At 50.7% G+C, this 19,872-nt stretch overlaps 1 protein-coding gene across 5 annotated transcripts in view; it reads right to left on the reverse strand.

The window, feature by feature from the left end:
* The window catches only part of EYA2 (EYA transcriptional coactivator and phosphatase 2), a 254,867-nt gene that overhangs the window by 24,158 nt on the left and 210,837 nt on the right, over positions 1-19,872 (reverse strand). For all 5 annotated transcript variants that reach the window (XM_042980248.1, XM_042980247.1, XM_042980249.1 and 2 more), the window contains one exon: positions 17,424-17,513. In XM_042980248.1, coding sequence (XP_042836182.1) covers positions 17,424-17,513 — 90 coding nt within the window. The remainder of the gene's footprint in view (positions 1-17,423; positions 17,514-19,872) is intronic.

Genomic DNA, 19,872 nt, shown 5'->3' on the forward strand with positions numbered 1-19,872 from the left:
TTCAGCGATTGCGTCAAAGATGAGCACGTGATCTAAACTGGACCAATGGGAGAGCCAGCCCTGGGAACTCGGCTGGGACCTTGGCTGCAGCTGTCGGAGGGTGGTGGTCACGTTATCTGAGCCCCTGGACCCGGCCCCAGTGGAAACCAGGCCACCCTGACTGTGGTGGGTAGAGTAATGCTCAACCCTCCTGCCCAATGTCCATTCCTAATCCCATGGTCCTCATGTGGCAAGAGGGCCTCCGCAGATGTGATTAAGCTTAAGGTCTGGAGGTGCGGAGAGCAGTCGGGATTCTCCAGGTGGGCCCTAAATGTGATTACAAGGGCCTTTGGGAGTAAGAGGCAGAGGGATATGGGAAGACGGGAGAAGGGGATTGGGGCGATTGCTTTAAAGACGGAGGAAGAGGCGACAGGCCAAGAAATGCAGGGTGCCCACCAGACGCCCAGATTCTCCCTTCAGAGCCTCGTTGACGTCTTTCGCCCGGTGACACTGATTCTGGACCTCTGACCTCCAGAACAGTGAGAGAACACGCTGGTGTTGTTTTAAGCCACTGCGTGTGTGGTAACTGGTTACAGCCGCTGCAGGAAACGACTCCATGGGCCCTTGGGCTCCAGCTAGTGGAGTGGCCGTTCTGTCACTCGGCCACCGGGCAACACAACACCCTCCACGAAGCTACGCGCCGTGCACGCCCATCAGTCACCTCTGCCTCCGGCATAAAGTCCATCCAGGCGACAGGCTGATGCGGCACAAGTGGTGAGCGTGTTCTGCCCGCCGCTGCGGTCCTGGTGAAGCCCAGGCTCCGGAGTCAGACTGCCCGGGTCTGGATCCTAGATCCAGCCACTTCCCGGCTGTGTGACTTTGAGCCAGTGGCATAACCACCCTGAGCCTTAGAGGTGGGATGGGGAAATGGGAGATAAGGGAACCTGCTTCGCGGGGTTGACGGATGTGAGGAGAAGGGAGAGGCTGTGCTGGAAGCGTCTGGTACAGTGGCTGGAACACGGCAGGTAAGGGGACGCACGCCACTGTTCTTATTATTGTGTTAAGATTTAAAAATGTCCACATTTAGGTGTCAGGGTGATCTCAGGAGGCAGGTGGCTCCTGGAAAACACTGCTAGGGAGAGGACAAGCACATGCAACTCTGAGCTTGACCTCTAAGAAAACGGTTGGTGGTAACACCTCTGGACTCTTGTTGAGGGGGTAGCATCTGGGAAAGAAATAGCGGTTTCTATTATTTTGAGCAGATGTCTTTTTACATAAGGACGGGGCTTGAATTTATCTTTGAGAACAGGAGCTCTGCTGGGGGATGATGGGAACCCCTTCCCTCATTAATTCTTTAAGATATGTAGAGGTAAGCGTGTTGTGATGGAGATGCGGGGGCAGGGTGGGGGCGGGGACAGTGGCATTTGGGGCAGCCCGGGCTACCCTGTGGGGATCGAGGCTGGAGCTTGGGACAACCAGTGTGGCCACTGGTCCCTCTCTGGTGCCCTGAAAGGGCTTTGGATTGAAAAGGGGTTTGCTGGGAGGTGAGGTTTGCTTCCACAGTCCCTGGCACACTCGGGCTCACGGCTCAGTGGCAGTGACAGAGCATGACTCAGAGTCCTGACGCATAGGACCTCACGCCTCCGTGGGCCCGGGACAACGCCTGGGAACAGGCAGCGGTGTGTGCTCTGACTCGCCTGGATGGGAAGGGCAGGGGAGGTCCCACCGTATGGCTTCCTAGGGGTCAGCCGTGGGCAAGCGGGAACCGGTGAGGAACATGGCGATGACAAGTGGCAAACCCAACTGAGAAGCTCTTTGGAGAGTGCTGGAAAAAAACTGGGGACGCTGAGTGACCACTCTTGAGCTGGCAGGTATCTGGCTTACACCTAAACCTCTACGGTTCCTCATTCCGTATTTCCTTCCTTTCCACGTATCTGGGATTCTGACTGATGACTGGTGGCCTTAGGCATCATCGATCCCCTTCCCCAAGAGGGACTGTCCTTTCCTAAAGTAGTTGAGCACCGTGGTACACCCCAACTTGAAAGCTTTTATAGTCATGCTAATACTGGAGTGGTTGGCCATACGTGGTTATTTGTAATATGTTCAAATTAAACTCAACCGCATAAAAAATTGAGTTCCTTAGGCCTATTTCAAGTGCTCAGTAACCACATGTAGGCAATGGCTGCTGTACTGCACGGTGCACGTACTTGCCTCAGCACAGAAAATTCTAGTGGACAGCGCTGCTCTCGAGGGGTAAAGACACCAGGCTGACAACTTCTCTTCTGTGTTGATAAGTTCGATTAGGGATGAGCTCGCAAGCCAGCCTGGAGACGTATCTCATTCAGCCCACACTACGCTTGAAAAATTGTCTGGGAACAATAGCCAATATGTGAACTCAGGGGACCTCTCTTTCCCCGTCTCCGTCCTCTCCCTTCCTACTCTCACTCTCTGTCTTTCCGGATTTTCAGCTACTCTGAGACTTTACACACTCTGGCAGTGCAGGGCTTGCATTGCTCTGTCCCAACCACCCTTAGCCCTTTCCAGCGCTCCACAGTCTCGTCTGGGTTTTCTTCCCTTCACGTCACCTGGTTACCTGGCCCCTGTGGGCTTCCTACTTTGAGACCTCTGATCCACAGACCTCGTATACCAATCGAAGGGTCCTGGGACAGCAATCCTGATACGTCAGTGAAAACTGTCTCTAAAAAGCCAACGCGGACTTCGAAGGCCCAGGCACAGAGAAGACCAAATTAGTAGCAGACTTCTCCCCCATCCAGTGCTTTGCCTAAAATTGGAAAAACACCTCCCGTGCCCCCCTCCAGTCCTTGCCGGAGGCTCGAAAGCTGCTCCGGGGGTCACACGGGCTCAGGCCCCTGGGCAGGGGCACCCACCGCTTTCCCTGATGTCAGGGGAAAGGTATGTGGGAGGCTCTGGTTTTCTCATTTGCAAGGGGATTGTTGGGGGCGCTAAAGTGTGACAACAGTAGCGATCACATTTCGGACTTAATAAAATACCATGACGCTCAGCTAGACGCTACCTCATACTCCACCAGCTGACCTGGATCCAGTTACCCGCTGAGGCTGAGCCGGCAATGAGGGGAGTGAGCTCTGGGGGAGGAAGATCCTATGCGCCTCGATTCTCCTGCATGGGGGGCGGGCCTGTACGGTGGAGGGCACCAGCTTTTCACAGCCTAGGGTGCTTCTGGCCTCTTCGGGGTCACGTGTGACTATCCTGGGGGGTCCGAGTGGGGCCTGCTAGCAAAGACAGAGGAAGCGTTCCCATGGCCTTGACCTGGGTGAGGTCTGGGCCCCAGTGCAATCCCAGCAGCAAGGAATTTACGCTTTCTGACTTACAGAAACACCCACACATCGTCTTGTGCAAAGATGTCCACCATCCCGGTGAGAAACAGGAAAACACCTAAAGTTGCCTCAACCGGATCGTCGCTAAACGCAACGTGGTATGTCCATTCAGCGGAATCCCGCCCAGCGGTTCAGACGAATGAGGTGGATTTTTCTGTTAGCACACGGAAATATTTCTAAGACGTTCTATTGGGTGAAAGACCCACCAACAACACGGGGGTTGGGGCACTGATCCCTGTGTAGTCAAAGATCTGTGTATCACTTTGGACTCCCTCCCGAAACTTAACCACTAATAGCTGTTGTTGACTGGAAGCCTTACTGATAATATAAACAGTCAATTATCACAGTTTATATGTGATACGTATTACATACTATATTCTTACAATAAAGTGAGCTAGAAAAAACAGTTATTAAGAAAATCACAAGGAGGGGTGTCTGAGTGGCTCCATCGGTTAAGCGTCTGACTTCAGCTCAGGTCATGATCTCAGGGTTCGTGAGTTTGAGCCCCGTGTTGGGCTCTGTGCTGACAGCTCAGAGCCTGGAGTCTGCCTTGGATTCTGTGTCTCTCTTTCTGCCCCTCCTCTGCTCGCATTCTTTCTTTCTCTCTCTCTCAAAAATAAATAAGCATTACAAAAAATTAAAAGTAAAAAAAAAATCGCAAGGAAAATGCATTAACAGTACTGTACTAAATTTATTTAAAAGTCTGCATATGTGTGGATCCATGCAATTCAAACCCATGTTGTCCAAGGGTCAACTGTATTTATAAAAACCCACTGAAAACAAAACAAGATATTTTATATGGATATTTACATAGATGGACAATAAAAGGTCTGGAAGCTTACACATCTGACTGGAAGCAGCAGTTCTGTCTGGGCAGGCACTGGGATTGGGTTAGTGGTCAAAGGAGGCTTTCAACTTACTGAAATGACTATTCCTTCCCCCCCTCCCTCTCTCCCTCTCTTCCTCTCTCATTTTCCATAAGGATAATGCACATATGCATTGCCTTTGAAAACAGAAAATATCTCACTGGGGAGGAGACAGGATCTAACACTGAAGGCCATTAAAAATTTTTTTTTAATGTTTATTTTTGAGAGAGAGAGAGAGAGAGAGAGAGAGAGAGACAGCATGAACAGAGGAAGGGCAGAGAGAGAGGGAGACACAGAATCCGAAGCAGGCTCCAGGCTCCGAGCTGTCAGCACAGGGCCCGACGCGGGGCTTGAATCCACAAACCAAAAGATCATGACCTGAGGGGCGCCTGGGTGGCTCAGTCGGTTGAGCATCCGACTTTGGCCCAGGTCATGATCTCGAGGTTCATGGGTTCGAGCCCCGCGTCGGGCTCTGTGCTGACAGCTTGGAGTCTGGAGCCTGCTCGGATTCTGTGCCTCTCTCTCTCTGCCCGCCCCCCCACCCCCGCCCGTCTCTCCTTCAAAAAAATAAACATTGAAAAAAATTTAAAAAAATCACGACCTGAGCCGAAGTTGGATCCTTAACTGACTGAGCCACCCGGGCGCCCCTCCATGAGGGTGGAGTATCTGAATAAGTGATTCAAAATTTTCTGCCCGAGATATTAGTCTATCCTCCCCCACTTATTTATTTGTTTAATCATTATTTGTGTCATTATGGACCCGTGGGTCCTTGTTTTATACTTAGAATCCAATATCATGTAACTTGTTTTCGTAGTCAAATTGTTCCCAGCTTTGGCCACTGAGAACTCCGCCAGGAAGCTCCGTGTCCCTTTGACATCCTCCATCGCTGTAGAGTCTTTTGAGCACTTACTTTTGGCACCATAAGACGGACCACATGTGTTACATGTACTTCCTGCCCCAGCCCTAGAATCAGCTGTTTCTCTAAGGAGCCCTGGCTTCTTTTCTCAGAAAACGGCATTAGAGCCCAAGATCTGGGGGCTGGGTGTGCTCGTTGCTCCCGGAGTGTCATTGCTTCGGGACTTTGTCAGGTGACAGAGAAAAGTCTCCAGGTTCCTTTTTGGAAATTATGAAACCTGGGGAGCACATCATTTGCAGGTGTGTGACAAGGCATATGCCGGCCTGATGAATGGTGCCAATTATAGTTCAGATCCTTCTTTCACCACGGGCCTGAAGTGGAAGCCCAGAGGGGGCCCGAATGGGACTTACATGAAGAGTCGCGGGGCATGGGTGAAAGTATCCGCGGGATTGCAGGGGTAGCCCGCCTTTCATCAGCGATGAAAACGACAGCGATTTGTCCGTTTGTCATGGGCTCAAAGTCCAGGTGTAGCTTCAGGGTGATACTCATCTCATAAAATGTGTAGGAGAGCATCTCACCTTTTTCTTTGCTCCTAGTTTGTGCAGGATGGGGTTTATCCTTTCTCTGATGTTTGCTGGAACTCTTTTTAAAACAGGCCTGGTGCCATTTTTGGAGAGTCCATCCTTAACTACTGTTCCAAAGTCTCACAGCCATGGGTTCATTTATTTTAAAATCCCCCCTGAGGTTAATTCTGGTAATTTCCATCTTCCTGGAAAGTGCCAACTTCATCTAGGTGTCAAGTTCATTGGTATAATATCATACAGTATTCTCATAATTAAAAAAAAAAACGGATCTGTCCTCAATCTGAGTAATGTCCATCCTTTCATTCTGAATGTTGTTTATCCATGTCTGCCTCTTTTTCTTTCTTTTACTTTTTTCTCGTTCGTGCTTGCCAAAAGCATCATCTGCCTTCATGGTCTTTTCAATGACCAATTCTTGTAACTTTCCTGTTTTTCTAATAGAAAATATGACCTAAGGCTGGATCACCCTTTGCTTGCATCCCACAGACTTCGATACTCAGCATTCTCATTGCCGTCCAGTTCTGACCAGTAAACGCAGTGACAAATACTTATCAAAACTGTTATGATCAAGCTGGGGACAGCTGGGGTTTCCCCACCTGCCCTGCCGAGCTCTGATCCCATGGCTTTCTGTCCCTGGCTGCCTGGAGACACGAATGCAGAAAGGAAACTGTTGACAAATTTGCTGTAGAAAAATGACTCTCGTCAGAGGCCAAATGGACTCCCTGGCCACTCCTCCTCTTTCAGGGCAGGTATATTTTTAAGTGAGATTGCTTACTGCTGTCTCTGGACTAGCCAGAGAGGGGCTTGCTCCCCGGGAGGGAAACCCGGGCTGTCTTTCTTGTGTTGTCTAAATGTTTAACTTATCTGAAGAACACCAAGGAGGCCGTGGGCTGCACTGCATTAATGGCCGGTTGGGCAGGATGCCTCGGAGAGCAGCTCAGCGTTGACATGGTGAAATATTATTCTCCCTGATGGCTCCTGCAGCACCATAAATCAGACGTTAGCGATCAGGCCTGCACGTCAGGCAAGCAGCCACGGCTTGCCCAGGTTCCAGCCACTTCTGAGTCCCTCTAGCAAGATCTTTCCTGAAGCTCTGGCAGCACGTGGAAAACGTCCCCCTCCAGCCCACCCACCTGCCTGGCCACTCCTGAACCTGGTAGGCGGGGCAGGGGGGATGCTTTCGGCCAAAAACCTTTAGGTCAATCTTGTTTCTTACAGAGGACACTTTTCTCCCCTCCATTCTGTTGATCTTATGCCTTCTTCACCCACTCAGTTCATTTCAAAACTGTGTTTCCCATGCAGGATAAAGGTCCCAGCTTGGAAGTCAGCTTGGCCTCGGATTAAATCTCCATACTATCCTTACTCTGTGAACTCTCTGGGCCTCAGTTTCCTCATCTGTAAAATAGGCATAAAAACCCTCCTTTGTAGGGTTGTTGTGAGATGTCAGTGAGAAAATGCATGTGTGATGTGTGGCACAGGAGCTCAATACAGGCAAGAGCTGGGCAAGTTAACATCTCGGTGCCTCAGTTTTCCCATCTCTAAAATGGGTATACATAACCGTATTTACTGTCTGTGGCCCTGTAAGGCCTAAAGGAATGAGTGCAGGCAAGCCCTCTGGACAGCATGCAGTGCGTTTTAGCTGGCACTGTGACTATTATTCCTGTCTGTGTCCTCCACTCAGCCCCAGCCCCGGCCCGCGTCCTTCTTTGTAGAAATGCATTCCGACCCCTTGTCTATTGCTCTGCTCACCTTCAGGGTGGGAAGTGAGGGCGCCAGCTCTGTTCGTTGTGATTTCCGTTGTTATTTGTGTGACTTTTGTTTTGCGTCTACAGCATGAAGATGATGTGCTAACTCATAGATGAACTTCTGTCTTTGTCTTCTACGTCGGGAACTTCTCTTTCCCTCCGTCTCTCTTTTTCTTTTTAAGATACTGAAAAAAGTAATCTCTACAGCCAACTTGGGGCTTGAACTTACAACCCTGAGATCAAGAGTCGCAGGCTCTACTATGCCAGCCAGTAGCCCCTCTGCCGGAAATTTCTTCTCCTCTTGCTGGCAGACCTTGCTTGTCTTTCTCCACATGTCCAGGCTACACCAACCCTCTCTGCTTTCTCTTTCCCTTTGAACCCATCATCTACAGCACCGTGTTGAGTCTAGATGTCCTGTCTGGAATCTTCTTTCTCAAGCCAGACGGCAGCTGCTCTCCCTGGGAGAGGCAGCGGAACACAGCGAGTAAGTGCTGGGTCTAAATATTGCCACTGCCAACTGTGTGACTTTGGGCTGTTCACTTAACCTCTCTGTGCCTCAGTTTCTTCACCTGTAAAATGGGTGTTATGACTGAATGTCTGCAATCCCCCCCGCCACGAATCACGTGTTGAAGCTCTCCCAGTGTGCCTGGGTTTGGATATGGGGCCTCCAAGGAAGTAACCAAGGTTAAATGAGGTCATAAGGGTGGCATCCCAATCTAATAAGATGAGTGCCCTTATAAGAAGAGACACCACAGAGCCCCGTTCTCCGTCTCCGCACTGAAGAGAGGCCATGAGAAGACAGTGAGAAGGAGGCCTTCTACAAGTCAGGAAGAGAGTCCTCGCCAGCAACAAGATCTGCCAGCACCTCCGTCGGGGACTTTAGCCTCCGGAACTGTTGGGGATTAAATGAGGTAATACATGTAAAGTGTTCAGAACAGTGTTTGGTACAGAAACGTCAGCTAAGATGATGATCATCATCGTCCCTGAAAATACAGGCCATGTCTGGTAAGTTTAGAACTCCAGAGTGGCACTGATAGAACTTTCTACAACGAGGTAAATGTCCGGTTCTGTCCACTGTAACGGCCACTAGCCGCAGGTGGCTATTTACATTCAAATTAGTTAAAATTAAGTAACATTAAATAAGCATTCAGGGCCTCAGTGGCATTAGACTTATTTCAAGTGCCCCAAACCCACATGTGGCCAGTGGCTACTGTACTGGACAGAACAGAAATTTATAGCGTTGTAGAAAAATCTACTGGACGGGATTGCTCTAGAGAACTGGCTTTCAAATGGTTTTGACTGTGACTTTCAGTAAGAAAATACCTTTGCTATCACACAGAGAGGTTTTTTTTGGTGGTTTCTTTTTTGGCATTTCGAGTCAAAGCAAGCAGCGTGAGGCCTGGGTTGTGCTGGACACTAGGGGATCCAGAAATACGGTGCATCTGGCTGACGGCTCTCAAGGGCTGAGCACAGAGTTTCTCAACGAGGTGCCGCTGGCATTTCGGGTGTGCTGGTTCCTCATCCAGGACGCTGTCCTCACTGCTGGGTTATCTGGCATTCCGGGCCCTGCCTGCTAACAGTCAATAATTCTTCCCCTTCCGGTGACAACCAGCACCCTCCCTCCCATTTCCAAATGAATCCTCCTGGCAGGAAGGTTCTGCCCTCGGGTCCAGTTGAGACACACTGAAAGGGGTGCCCAGGTGGCTCAGCTGCGTCCAACTCTTGCTTTCGGCTTGAGTCACGATCTCATGGTGTGTGGGTCCGAGCCCCGCACCAGGCTCGGTGCTGACAGTGCGGAGGCTGCTTGGGATTCTCTCTCTCTCCCTCTCTCTCTGCCCCTCCCGCACCCGCGTGCTCTCTCTCTCTCAACACAAACTTAAAAAAAACCCCATATGGACAATAATGAGGTTGCAGACATTGCCATAACAACGGCAACAATGCCCATCCTCTCCCACATACCGCACTGGCCTTTGCTTACAATTACCTGTTTCGTGTCTTTTTCGTGCCCAAACTGAGAGCCCTCTTGCTGGAATTTGGAAACACTCCTAATCACACTGCCTATAAAACCTCAGCCATTCTACAATGGTCCAGATTTTCAAATTCATTTTACTTTTTAAAATACTTTATTTTTTATTTTTAAATGTTTATTTTAAGAGAGAGAGACTGGGGGCAGGGATGGTCAGAGAGAGAAGGAGAGAGGGAATCCCAAGTCGGCTTCAGGCTCAGCACGGACCCCAGCGTGGGGCTCAGTCTCACAAAACGTGAGATCGTGACCTAAGCCAAAATCAAAAGTCAGCCGTGTAACCAAATGAGCCACCCAGGTGACCCTAAGTTTTCTAATTAAAAATTAGTTAATGTTTATTTATTCCTTTGAGAGGCAGAGAGAGAGAGAGAGAGAGAGAGAGCAAGGGAGGGGCAGAGAGAGAGCGAGAGAATCCCGGGCAGGGGTACAGTGCAGAGCCCAACACGGGTCCCAATCCCGTAAGATCACAATGAGCCGAAATCAAGAGTCGGATGCTTAATTGACTGAGCCACCCGGGTGCTCCTCAAATTAATTAATTATTACTTTTTCATTTTTTAAAGAAATTTATTTATCTTTAAGAGAGAGAGCGTGTGCGAGCAGGGTGGGGGCAGAGAGAGAGGGAGAGAAAAAACCCCAAGCAGGCTCCACACTGTCAGCACAGAGCCCAACACAGGGCTCGATCCCCTGAACCGCGAGATCACGACTTGAGCTGAAATCAAGAGTTGGATGCTTAATTGACTGAGCCACCCAGGCGCCCCACCTCAAATTTATTTTTATTTTTTTCTTTTTTTTCAACGTTTTTTTTTTTTTTTTTTTATTTTTGGGACAGAGAGAGACAGAGCATGAACGGGGGAGGGGCAGAGAGAGAGGGAGACACAGAATCGGAAACAGGCTCCAGGCTCTGAGCCGTCAGCCCAGAGCCTGACGTGGGGCTCGAACTCACGGACCACGAGATCGTGACCTGGCTGAAGTCGGACGCTTAACCGACTGCGCCACCCAGGCGCCCCTCAAATTTATTTTTAATCGAAGTTATAGTATCTTGAAATAGGAATAATGAATTCTTGTTTTGAAGATTTGTTTTTTTTTCAAGAGTGCAGACCTTGGAGCCCAGCAAATTCAGGTTTGAATCTTGGGCTTAACATAGCTGCCGTGAGCATGGGCAAATATCTCACCCTCTCTAAACTTTAGTTTCCTCATCTGTAAAATGGGGGAAAATAAACACGACTGACTACACATGGTTGTGCACAAATTCCTGGCACCTTTGCAGGTGACGATTCTTTACAAAATTTTTTAAAAATGTTTATTTATTTTTGAGAGAGAGAGAGAGAGAGAGAGAGAGAGAGACAGAGCATGAACAGAGGAGGGGCTGAGAGAGAGGGAGACACAGAATCCGAAGCGGGCTCTAGGCCCTGAGCTGCCAGCACAGAGCCCGACGTGGGGCTTGAACCCATGAACTGTGAGATCATGACCTGAGCTGAAGTCAGATGCTTAACCGACTGAGCGACCCAGGCGCCCGTGTAGGTGATGATTCTATATGCACATAATGGTAATAAAAATTGTTATAATAAAATAATGCTAATCACCATCAGTTATGTAGTGCCATTGTGTTCTAGGTGCTGTATATACATTAATTCACTTAATTCTCATAGTAATCTTATGAGGTGGCTATTATTACCCCCATGTTGCAGATGATGACAGGCACAGAGAGGTTAAGGAACCTACCTGAGGTCACACAGCTTGTAAGTGCAGAGCTGAGATATGGACCGAGGCCATCTGGCCCCGGAATCTTTGCTCTCAATCATTACGTCCTATTGCCTCTGATAAAGGCCCACTGGACAAGGGGAGTTTGTAGCTCATCCTCTGGGTTTTTGTACCCATCAAAGTCATTTCAAAAAGTCATGAGCCCAGAGGTCCCTGAAGCTGAGGTCCAAACACCCAGTGGGTCCATTCCCAGGTCTGGATCTAGACTTGCTCCTTGGCGACTCCCACCTCTCAGGCCGTCTCTAAGACTTGACGGAGACCTTTCGCTGCTCTGCACGGGGGCACAGGACAGACCGCGGCCACTCCTGCAGGTGCAGTTACAACTCACATCATCTCAGCCGCCATTGTCGGGCACTTACCGCGTGCCAGGCACCCCGCGCACCAGCACACCCAATCCTCGTAGGGAGCCGGCGCTGGGCACCGGGATAAGGGCCTTACCCACTCCAGCTCTGGTCTTACAACGATCCACAAGACGTGTTTTACTTCTCATTTTACAGGAATGGAAACTGAGGCCCGGAAAGTTGAAGTCACGGTGTCTAAGATCATTCGGGGGTGGCAAAGCAGGGTATAAACCAAAATCTTCAAAGCCTGGGCCTCCACCACTACCTCATTCTGTGGGCGTTTGCTCTGCTTTGGGTATCATGGTTCTCTGCCAAGCTCACTTTTCCAGTCACCACATGCATTCTGGGGTGGGTCAAAGAAAGGGACGTCTGTCTCTCTTCCTGCTGGAAGTTCCTGCAGTCACCCAGTCTTTGGACAGGCAGAGACTGGCTTCGGTATAAAGGCCAGGGCCTCGTCGTTGCTGCTGTCACCTGTGGGTGCTGATGTCCCCCAGCGTGGATGAGTGTGGGGGCAGGGGAACGGTCAGGATTCTGCTTTCTTCCTGCCACTGGCAACACTTCGAACTAGCCGGGGCGGGGGGGGGGGGCAACCTGTGCTCCCCGCCTCCCAGCTGACACCTGGAGGGAGCCTGGCCCCAGGCAGAGAGCTCCGAGGGCTCCCATATTCACTCCAAAATATCTTTTCCCAAAGGAGCTGGGTCCTAATTCAGTTCTGAGTATACTTTCCTTTTGCCTTCTCTTGGTTTCGTTGGGGTTACAGGGAGATAGAAAAAGAGACCAAACTACTGCATGTCCCAAAGCTACGAGGTTTAATACTGGGGCAGATCTTAACCCTATAGGGTAATGAGATTTTCCCACCACCCTCTCTAGAGACATACTTGTACACATACACTATGCTGCATGCATTTTCAGGGGTTCACGCACCCTTAACAGATGGGAGTATGACCTGAACAATCACCCTCAAGCTGTAAATTCTGCAAGCCAGATTTTGTCTCTAAGTTGCTGAAGTGACTGGCTGGTACTTCTGACGCACGTTTCCATCTATGAAGGTGAAACAAGTTAATAAAAATGGGGTCTGTCTGCAGGAGTATTAACTTCTGCTGTATTGTATGTTCTCCGAACATGCAAATCCATATCTTGCCTCTTCACCTTTGCACACGCTGTTCCCTGGCCTGGGAATACTCTTCTCCCAAGTGTCTCTCTCCTGTACTTCCTCCCCATCTCCCCACCCCCCAACCCCCCGCAGCAAATCCTTACTTTTTCTTTAATACCCAGCTAAAGTAGCTCCTCCTCTTTGATGGTTCCCTTGTTCCCCTCATCCCAGCCAGAAGGGTTACTTAATCACTTCCTACTTTGGGCTTCTGCTGAGCAACCTTGGGAATGCCCATCAGAGCAGTCCTAGCCCACCTGTTCTATGATGGTGTGTTATGTGTGTGTCCCTTACCAGGAGGTGCAAAGGGGCGCCATACCTGGCTCATGTCTGTGACCAGAGCCCCTTGTCCACAACAGATGGGCAGTAGATGTTAATGGGAGGAATACAAGGTGGAAGGAAGGAAGAAGGAAGGCTATGTGGATGGACAGAAGACAGGAAGGGAAGAAAGACAGATGGAGGGAAGTTAGGGAATCAATGGAAAGAAGAAAGATGGAAAATACATGGACGGGGAGATGGAAGAATGGATAGTTGGGTGAATGAGTTGGGGGGGTGGACTGATGGATGGAAGGGAAAAGGGCCAGGTGGCTGAAAATGATAGGCTGGAAATACAGGTGGATGGACGGAGAGAGGGAGAGATCAGAGGATGGGTAAAGGAACAAAGAATGGAAGGAAGAAAAAAAGAAGGGGGTGGGAGAGAAGTAAAAGGAAAGAACAGATGGGCTGGGTTCTGTGGCGGGGGAGGAGAGAGAAAGAGAGAGAGAAGAGAGAGAATGCAAGCTAAGATCGAAGCAGGGGAGGGAGGAAGCAGGCAAAGAGGGAACGCTGGAAGAAGTAAGGACAGTACTTTGTCTAGTTCGGGCCTACCATGTGTTTTTCATACTGGGGCCACGTTAACTGGCATCTCCTCCCCTGCAGCCTGAGCCTGCACATCAAACCCAAGAGGGCTGTGCTCTCTGCTCAGCTGGGATGGAGGCCGCAGGGCTGGGTCCAGCACCTGCTTTGGCCGTGACTCATGCACCCCTCTAGCAAGTGGCAGCTCGGGAGGCTCCCCGCGAAAGGGCTTTCAGGGTGAGCGCAGTTCAGTGCGTCCTGAGGATGGTCGCCATGGCTCTTGAGCCCTAAACACACGGGCGTCAATCAAGCCCACGCCCTGCACGGCGACCCAGCCAACATTTTGGACCCTTCCCTGGATTTTACGGCACCACGAGCAGCTCCTGCTCCAAGGCGAGGTGGCCACGAGAGAGGCGGGAGGTACTTGTGGGTATTTGCGCCCAGACTCCAGCTATCTCTGTATTGCGCGTACCGTTTCTGAATCATTGTAAAATCCAGAGATGGGTGAGCTAGCTGTATTCTTCTAGCTCACAGTAGCATAAATGATTATTTAAATTGCCCTCGCACCATGGCCCCCCCCCCCCCATCCCAGTGGCACACGCAGGGCAGAGGCCCATTTACGGCTCACGTACAGCGTGCTGGGCTCCGTGTGGACGGCTTCCATCTATCTCCCATCATCATTACAGCCCTGGAAGGGAGGGGCTTCCCTTCTACCCATTTAGCAGATGAGGTGACCGAGGCCAAAGGACAGGGAGAAACCTGCCCGGGGCACACAGCCAGGGACTGGTGGGGCCAGGCTCAAAGGCAGACGGGGCTGATGAGCAGGTGCCCGCCCTAGACTCGGGACGCGTACCCTGGCTAGCCTGAGCTGCAGCTGAACATGACACCTAGTCTGTGTCTGCCAGTCCCCCTACGCCTCCGATTCTTCCCCTCGAGTGCATTCACACGGGGGTCCGGGCACCTGACTTGGCCAGAGGCAGATCCCTGCTTTCCCCCGGCAGCCACAGGGAGCCTCTGAACCCCAAGTCGGATGGTGGAGCTCTCCTGCTCAAAACCCTCCAGGGGCTTCCAGTCACCCTGAGAATATCTCAGGATGCCTCAGGATGCACCCACCTTGGCCCCCCCCCGCCCACCGTATTCCCCCCTGCTGACGCTCCAGCCTCCCTGTTTCAGGAACCTGCCAACTTTGGCCAGGCCTCAAGGCCTCTGCCCTGCTGTTCTCTCTGCCCAGCACACTCCCTGCCGGGACACCCACACGGCTCCCTCACCTCGTTCAGGTGTCTGCTCAAGCGGGAGAGAAGCCTGGCCTGCTTGCATCAAGTGAAGTCACAGCCCCGGGACCATCTCCTTTCCTCCCTGACTCTGCTGGTCTCCGGCGGGGGCCCTTCGTCTGACGGTACATATTCAGTTGTTTATAATGCGCGTCCCGCACCGGAAGGTCCGTGCTTCGAGGGCGGGGATCTTGTTGCGTATCGTTTGCCGCTGGATCCACGGCACTTAGAGGAGGGCCCGGCAAACGGCAGCTTTCCCTTAAACCACAGCCACACGCGAGAGCCAACCCTGATTTACAGACGGCAGTGCAGGCTCAGAGCGGAAAGGGGTCTTCTGCACTCTGTCTTCTAAACCCCACCGTCCAGGCGGGCACTGGCACCAAGCACCTCTCCCGAGTCCCATCAGCCTCCTCGGGGAGCCCCGGGAGGCTGCCCCCCCCCCCCGGATTCTGACACAGGGCTCCCCACTCCAGCAAGCGAACTGTTTGCGCTCCTGTGAGTCTCAACTTCTCCATCGGGTAGCGTGGTTGCAATTCTGCCGAGGTGCCCTGGGGGCCTCTGGCACTGGGGGCAGGTTTGAAAAAAATTCAGAGAAGAAAACCAAACTGGCTTCCCTAGGAGCTCCAGTTGGCCATGAAATCCGTTCGCCAAGAGGTGTGACTTCCACTCCGGGGCCAAGGAGGAACGGCAGAGGGGGAAGGCCGAAGACATTGCCTCGAAACACACACACGTCAGTCCAGCATAATGCCCGGCTCTGAGCCTCCGGTTCAACCGACGCTGAGAAAGCCCCTACTGTGTGTCTGGTGTTAATTTGCCTCCCGAGAAGCCTTCCCTGGCTCCCTCGAGAATGCTGCCCCCCAACCCTACCCGCCTGTCGCCCATCACTCACTATCATATCTCATTCTTTTCTTTTCTTTACACCCTTTTCATTAAATGAACTTTCTCACGGATGGATTTGTTTGGCTGTTTACTGCTGAGGCTCTGGGGACTGAAGGTGATACAGCAGTGGTTCCTGCCCTCATGGAACCAACATTCTAAGGAGGAGATCATGAGAGACCAAATCTACCCTTGACTTTCTAAGTACAAGAGCCAATAAATTCCTTTTCTCTTTTGCTAAAACCAATCAGGCTTCGCTATTTGCAGGCAGCCCGCTCTTGATTATATTAGGCTCCATAAATCCTTGCTGAATTCAATTACCACGTCTGTTTTGTTGTTTTGCTCATTTATTCTCTCCCTCTCCCCCTCCCTGCTCCCTCTTTTCCCCAAGACACGAGAGGTCATTGTAAAGGGAGCCTGCACATTGCATCTGGCTAAAGGGACAGTCCTGGGTCTGATGGCTCACGGACTCCCCACTGTGCCAGTGTTCTCTTTTGTCATCAATGCGTCGATGAGTTTGTACACAGACCCTCTCTTTAAAATAGATGTTGGACAGAGAACATCAATTCCATTTCACAGATGGGAAGGCTGAGGCCCAAATGGCTTGCCTAGGCTGCACGGAACACAAGATTGTTCATTTCGGCAAGGGTTTCCTCCTCTGGGGATCCAGGGCTGCAGACCAGAAAGGAAAACCTGTATCCTTTCCTGATGGTAAATAGGACTCATGCTCTGGGCCCACCAGGACAGTTCTGGAATTCAGAGCCTTGATAGGCCTGCTTTACAGGCTAGTCCCAGGGCGTTTTGATTCCAGGAAAAAAATACCCCTGCTAAGATAAATAGGAGTGTTCTTTCACACGCAGTATAACTTTGGGTTCACTTCCTTTTTCAATCTGTTAAACCAATCGTGCAAATACAATTTTCAAAGCCAGAAGGTCCCCACATTAATCCTCTTATCAACCCAAAGAACCCTCCTTCCCCTTGGTGAAAGCTGCTTGCTCTTTCATCAGAGCTCAGGAATGCATCGCCTTTCCCTCCTCGCTTTGGCTACCAGGAAGCTCAGAGATTAACCTCTGAACTTAATTGCAGGTGGTGGCCTCAGCCAGATATTTTTGCACAAGTGCCTTACCCTTAGCTTTCTATCGCTCCGCCTTTGCTTTAATAGTTCAATTTTAAATATGTTTTTTTATTTGAAGTTCTTCTCAAATCTTTCCGCCACAGGCCGGGTATAAACAAAGGATTCAAACTTATTTCTGACGCTGTCCTCCCCCTTTTCCCTGTGTCCTTTGCCACTGGCTTCGGGGCCCAGGAGCTGACACTGAATAAGCACGGTCCCTCTGTCTGCGCTCACTCTCTTTGTAAAACACGTTTTCAGGGGGATGTAAATTGCTTTTAAAAGCTTCCATGCCGGCCCGCTGCTCATTATTACTGACCCAGGAGGATCTGTACTAATTTGCCTTAACAAACTTATTAAATAGCAAATTTCGGGAGGAAGAAACTACACAGTCTTTATTAGATCAGCGAAACGGCCGTGGACGTCACCACCAGGGCAGAGAGCCGCCCATTAGCCACAGGGGGGAGCTCGGGAGATCAGCTGGTCAAGCGTGTTTTCAATAAATTGGCGCTGGCCACGGTTTTGTGGCTTCTTGGGGGTTGTCAGCAAAAGCTTCTAGCCTCCAAAGGAAAAAGGAAACACAGAAAAGAGAAGAAGCAGCGTCTCTTCCCCCTGAAACCAGACACAGGCCACCAACTATGGCGACTACGACACAAAACGGGCAGTTCCAAACCTCCAGGTCGTTGAAGAACAGATGGGTATCTGCAAGGTTGAAGATCATTTCTTCCATCATCAGGCCGATGCGCACAGACGTCGTGGTGTCCTGGTAGAAAGAAAGGACAGAGTCACACGCCAGCGGGGCCTCCCCTGTCCCATCCTGCCCCTGTCAGGCAGCCCAGGTCGGTTCTGAGGGGCTCACACGCGGCCTAGGCTGTGTCAACGTGTTTTCAAAGGTTCCCTCCTGGCCCTCCTGCTTTCCGGGAGGCCCGGACGACTGCAGGGGAAGCAACGTAAACTATGTAAGCCCACTGGGAGAGCCGGCCTGTCGATTCTCTCTTTATGACAATCTCTCTACGGATGCTGTCTTACTCTTCCCGATACACGAAGTCCCTCTGTTATCTAGCAAAGGGATTAATTACAAAAATGAGCACACAGGGTGCCCTGGGTGTCTCAGTCAGTTAAGAGTCTGACTCTTGATTTCTCTAGGTCCTGATCTCAGGGTTTGTGCAATGGAGCCCCGTGTCGGGCTCCGCGAGCCTGCTCGGGATTCTCTCTTGCTCTCTCTCTCTATCCCTCCCCTGCTCTCTCTCTCTGTCTCAAGAATAAAGAAATAAACTTAAAAAAAAGAAAAATGAGCACACAAACTAAACCCCATTATGGTCCATCCATACCCTGGAAACCTAGCCCATTTGATTAAAAAAGTGAAGTCATGCTAGGATTACTTGAATCTACCTCCAAGGTATTAAGTAACAAAAGCAGATCGCACCACGTTATGTGTGAAACCCAACTGTGCAATGAAGGGTCCCTTCTTTCTCCCTCCCTCTCTTTTCTATGCACGTGCTATGGTAGACTGCATTACTGATCACCCATATCTGGGGTCCCTTCCTGGGGAGCTTTGCCCTGTAGGAGGGGGATCCTCACTGGGGGTTGGTACCCTACCCCTACGGGCCCAATCTGGCCTGCTGCCTGTTTGTGTATGGCTTATGAGCTAAGAACGGCTTTTTACTTTAAAAAAAATATATGTTTACTTATTTGAGAGAGAGAGCGCATGCGCGTGAACGAGTGGGGGAGGGGCAGAGAGTGGGAGACAGAGGGTCCGCATCAGGCTCCGTGCTGACAGTGGTGAGCCTGACTCGGGGCTTGAACTCACGAACTGCGAGATCATGACCTGAGCTGAAGTCGGATGCTCAACCGGCTGAGCCACCCCGGCGCCCTGACTTTTTTTTTTTTTTTTTTTTACATTTTTAAACAGTGTATTGTCTGTGGTTGCTTTTGCCTTTTGAAGGCAGAGGTGAGCAGGAGCCACACAGCCCCAGTGTCCTGTAGAGACTGAAATATTTACTCTCTGACCCTTTGCAGGAAAAGTCTGCCGGCCCCTGATATATACCCTCCCTGTTGAACTTAGATGTGACCATGTGACTTGTGTTGGCAGAAGTCATGCTTCAGCTGTGGTCAGAAGCTTTCAGAGTGAGTGCATGGTTGGTCAGGCTCTCTCTTCCCAGTTCACAAGACTAAATGTTCCAGAGGCAAGACAATGTGGGTCAGAGCTGCAGCAGATCAGAATGGGCATGAAAGAGAAGTAGACGAGATTCAGGGGATGTTTGTTACTGCAGCATAACCTCACCCATCCCAACTGATGCACATGAAAAATACTGGGCACGATGGTTCTCAGCTCTGGCTGCACGCCGTCACGATTAAGAGCATTCAAAACTCCTGATGCTCAAGGCCCCACCGTAGACCAATCAAATCAGAATTTCTGAGGGTGGGGTCCAGGCATCAGGGATGTTTAAAGCTCCCTACCCGATTTCAACATGCAGCCAAGGTTGAGAACCACTGGTCTGGAAGGATCTACAACACTTAGTGATATTCCTGGTTCGTATCTATTAAGTGCTTTCTCGGTGCCACTTTACAAATGAATCCATTTAATTCCCACAAAGACTTAGGGGTTGAGCATTATTATGTTCCCATTTTACAGATGAGAAAACGGAGGCCCCAAACGGTTGGGTAACTTGCTCAAGACCCTGCAGCTGGTGGAGTGCGGGGATTTGAACCCACGTCGTGTGGCCCCGGACCAAAACTGCTTCTGAGGAGGGCTTGGAGGGGCGGGGGTTGAAGGAGGCGTGCAGGGGACCTTGTGCTGCCTGTCACTCCATATACTTCTTTTCCTGTTTGCATTTTTCCCCGGGCGGCTGTCTGACCTCTATTATAAAAAATAAATAATTAACGACGTAAACCCTTCTTGACCCTTAAAGAAAAAGGGAAAAACATGTCGCTGGTGACGTCAGCTTCACACACACAACTGTGAAGAATCAAGCCCAGGAACGCAGCCATTAGGTGAAACACCTCATTAGGGCCCCCAAAGCCAAAGCTTAGCACTCTGGGTCCTGGCTGGAAGGCGGCGGGGTAGAGGGCTCAGTGAAAAATGAAGGGAAGATAAGGAAAACAAACGTTTCAGGGCCAAG

The sequence above is a fragment of the Panthera tigris genome, chromosome A3 (assembly GCF_018350195.1).
Source record: "Panthera tigris isolate Pti1 chromosome A3, P.tigris_Pti1_mat1.1, whole genome shotgun sequence".
Taxonomy (NCBI): Eukaryota; Metazoa; Chordata; class Mammalia; order Carnivora; family Felidae; genus Panthera; species Panthera tigris.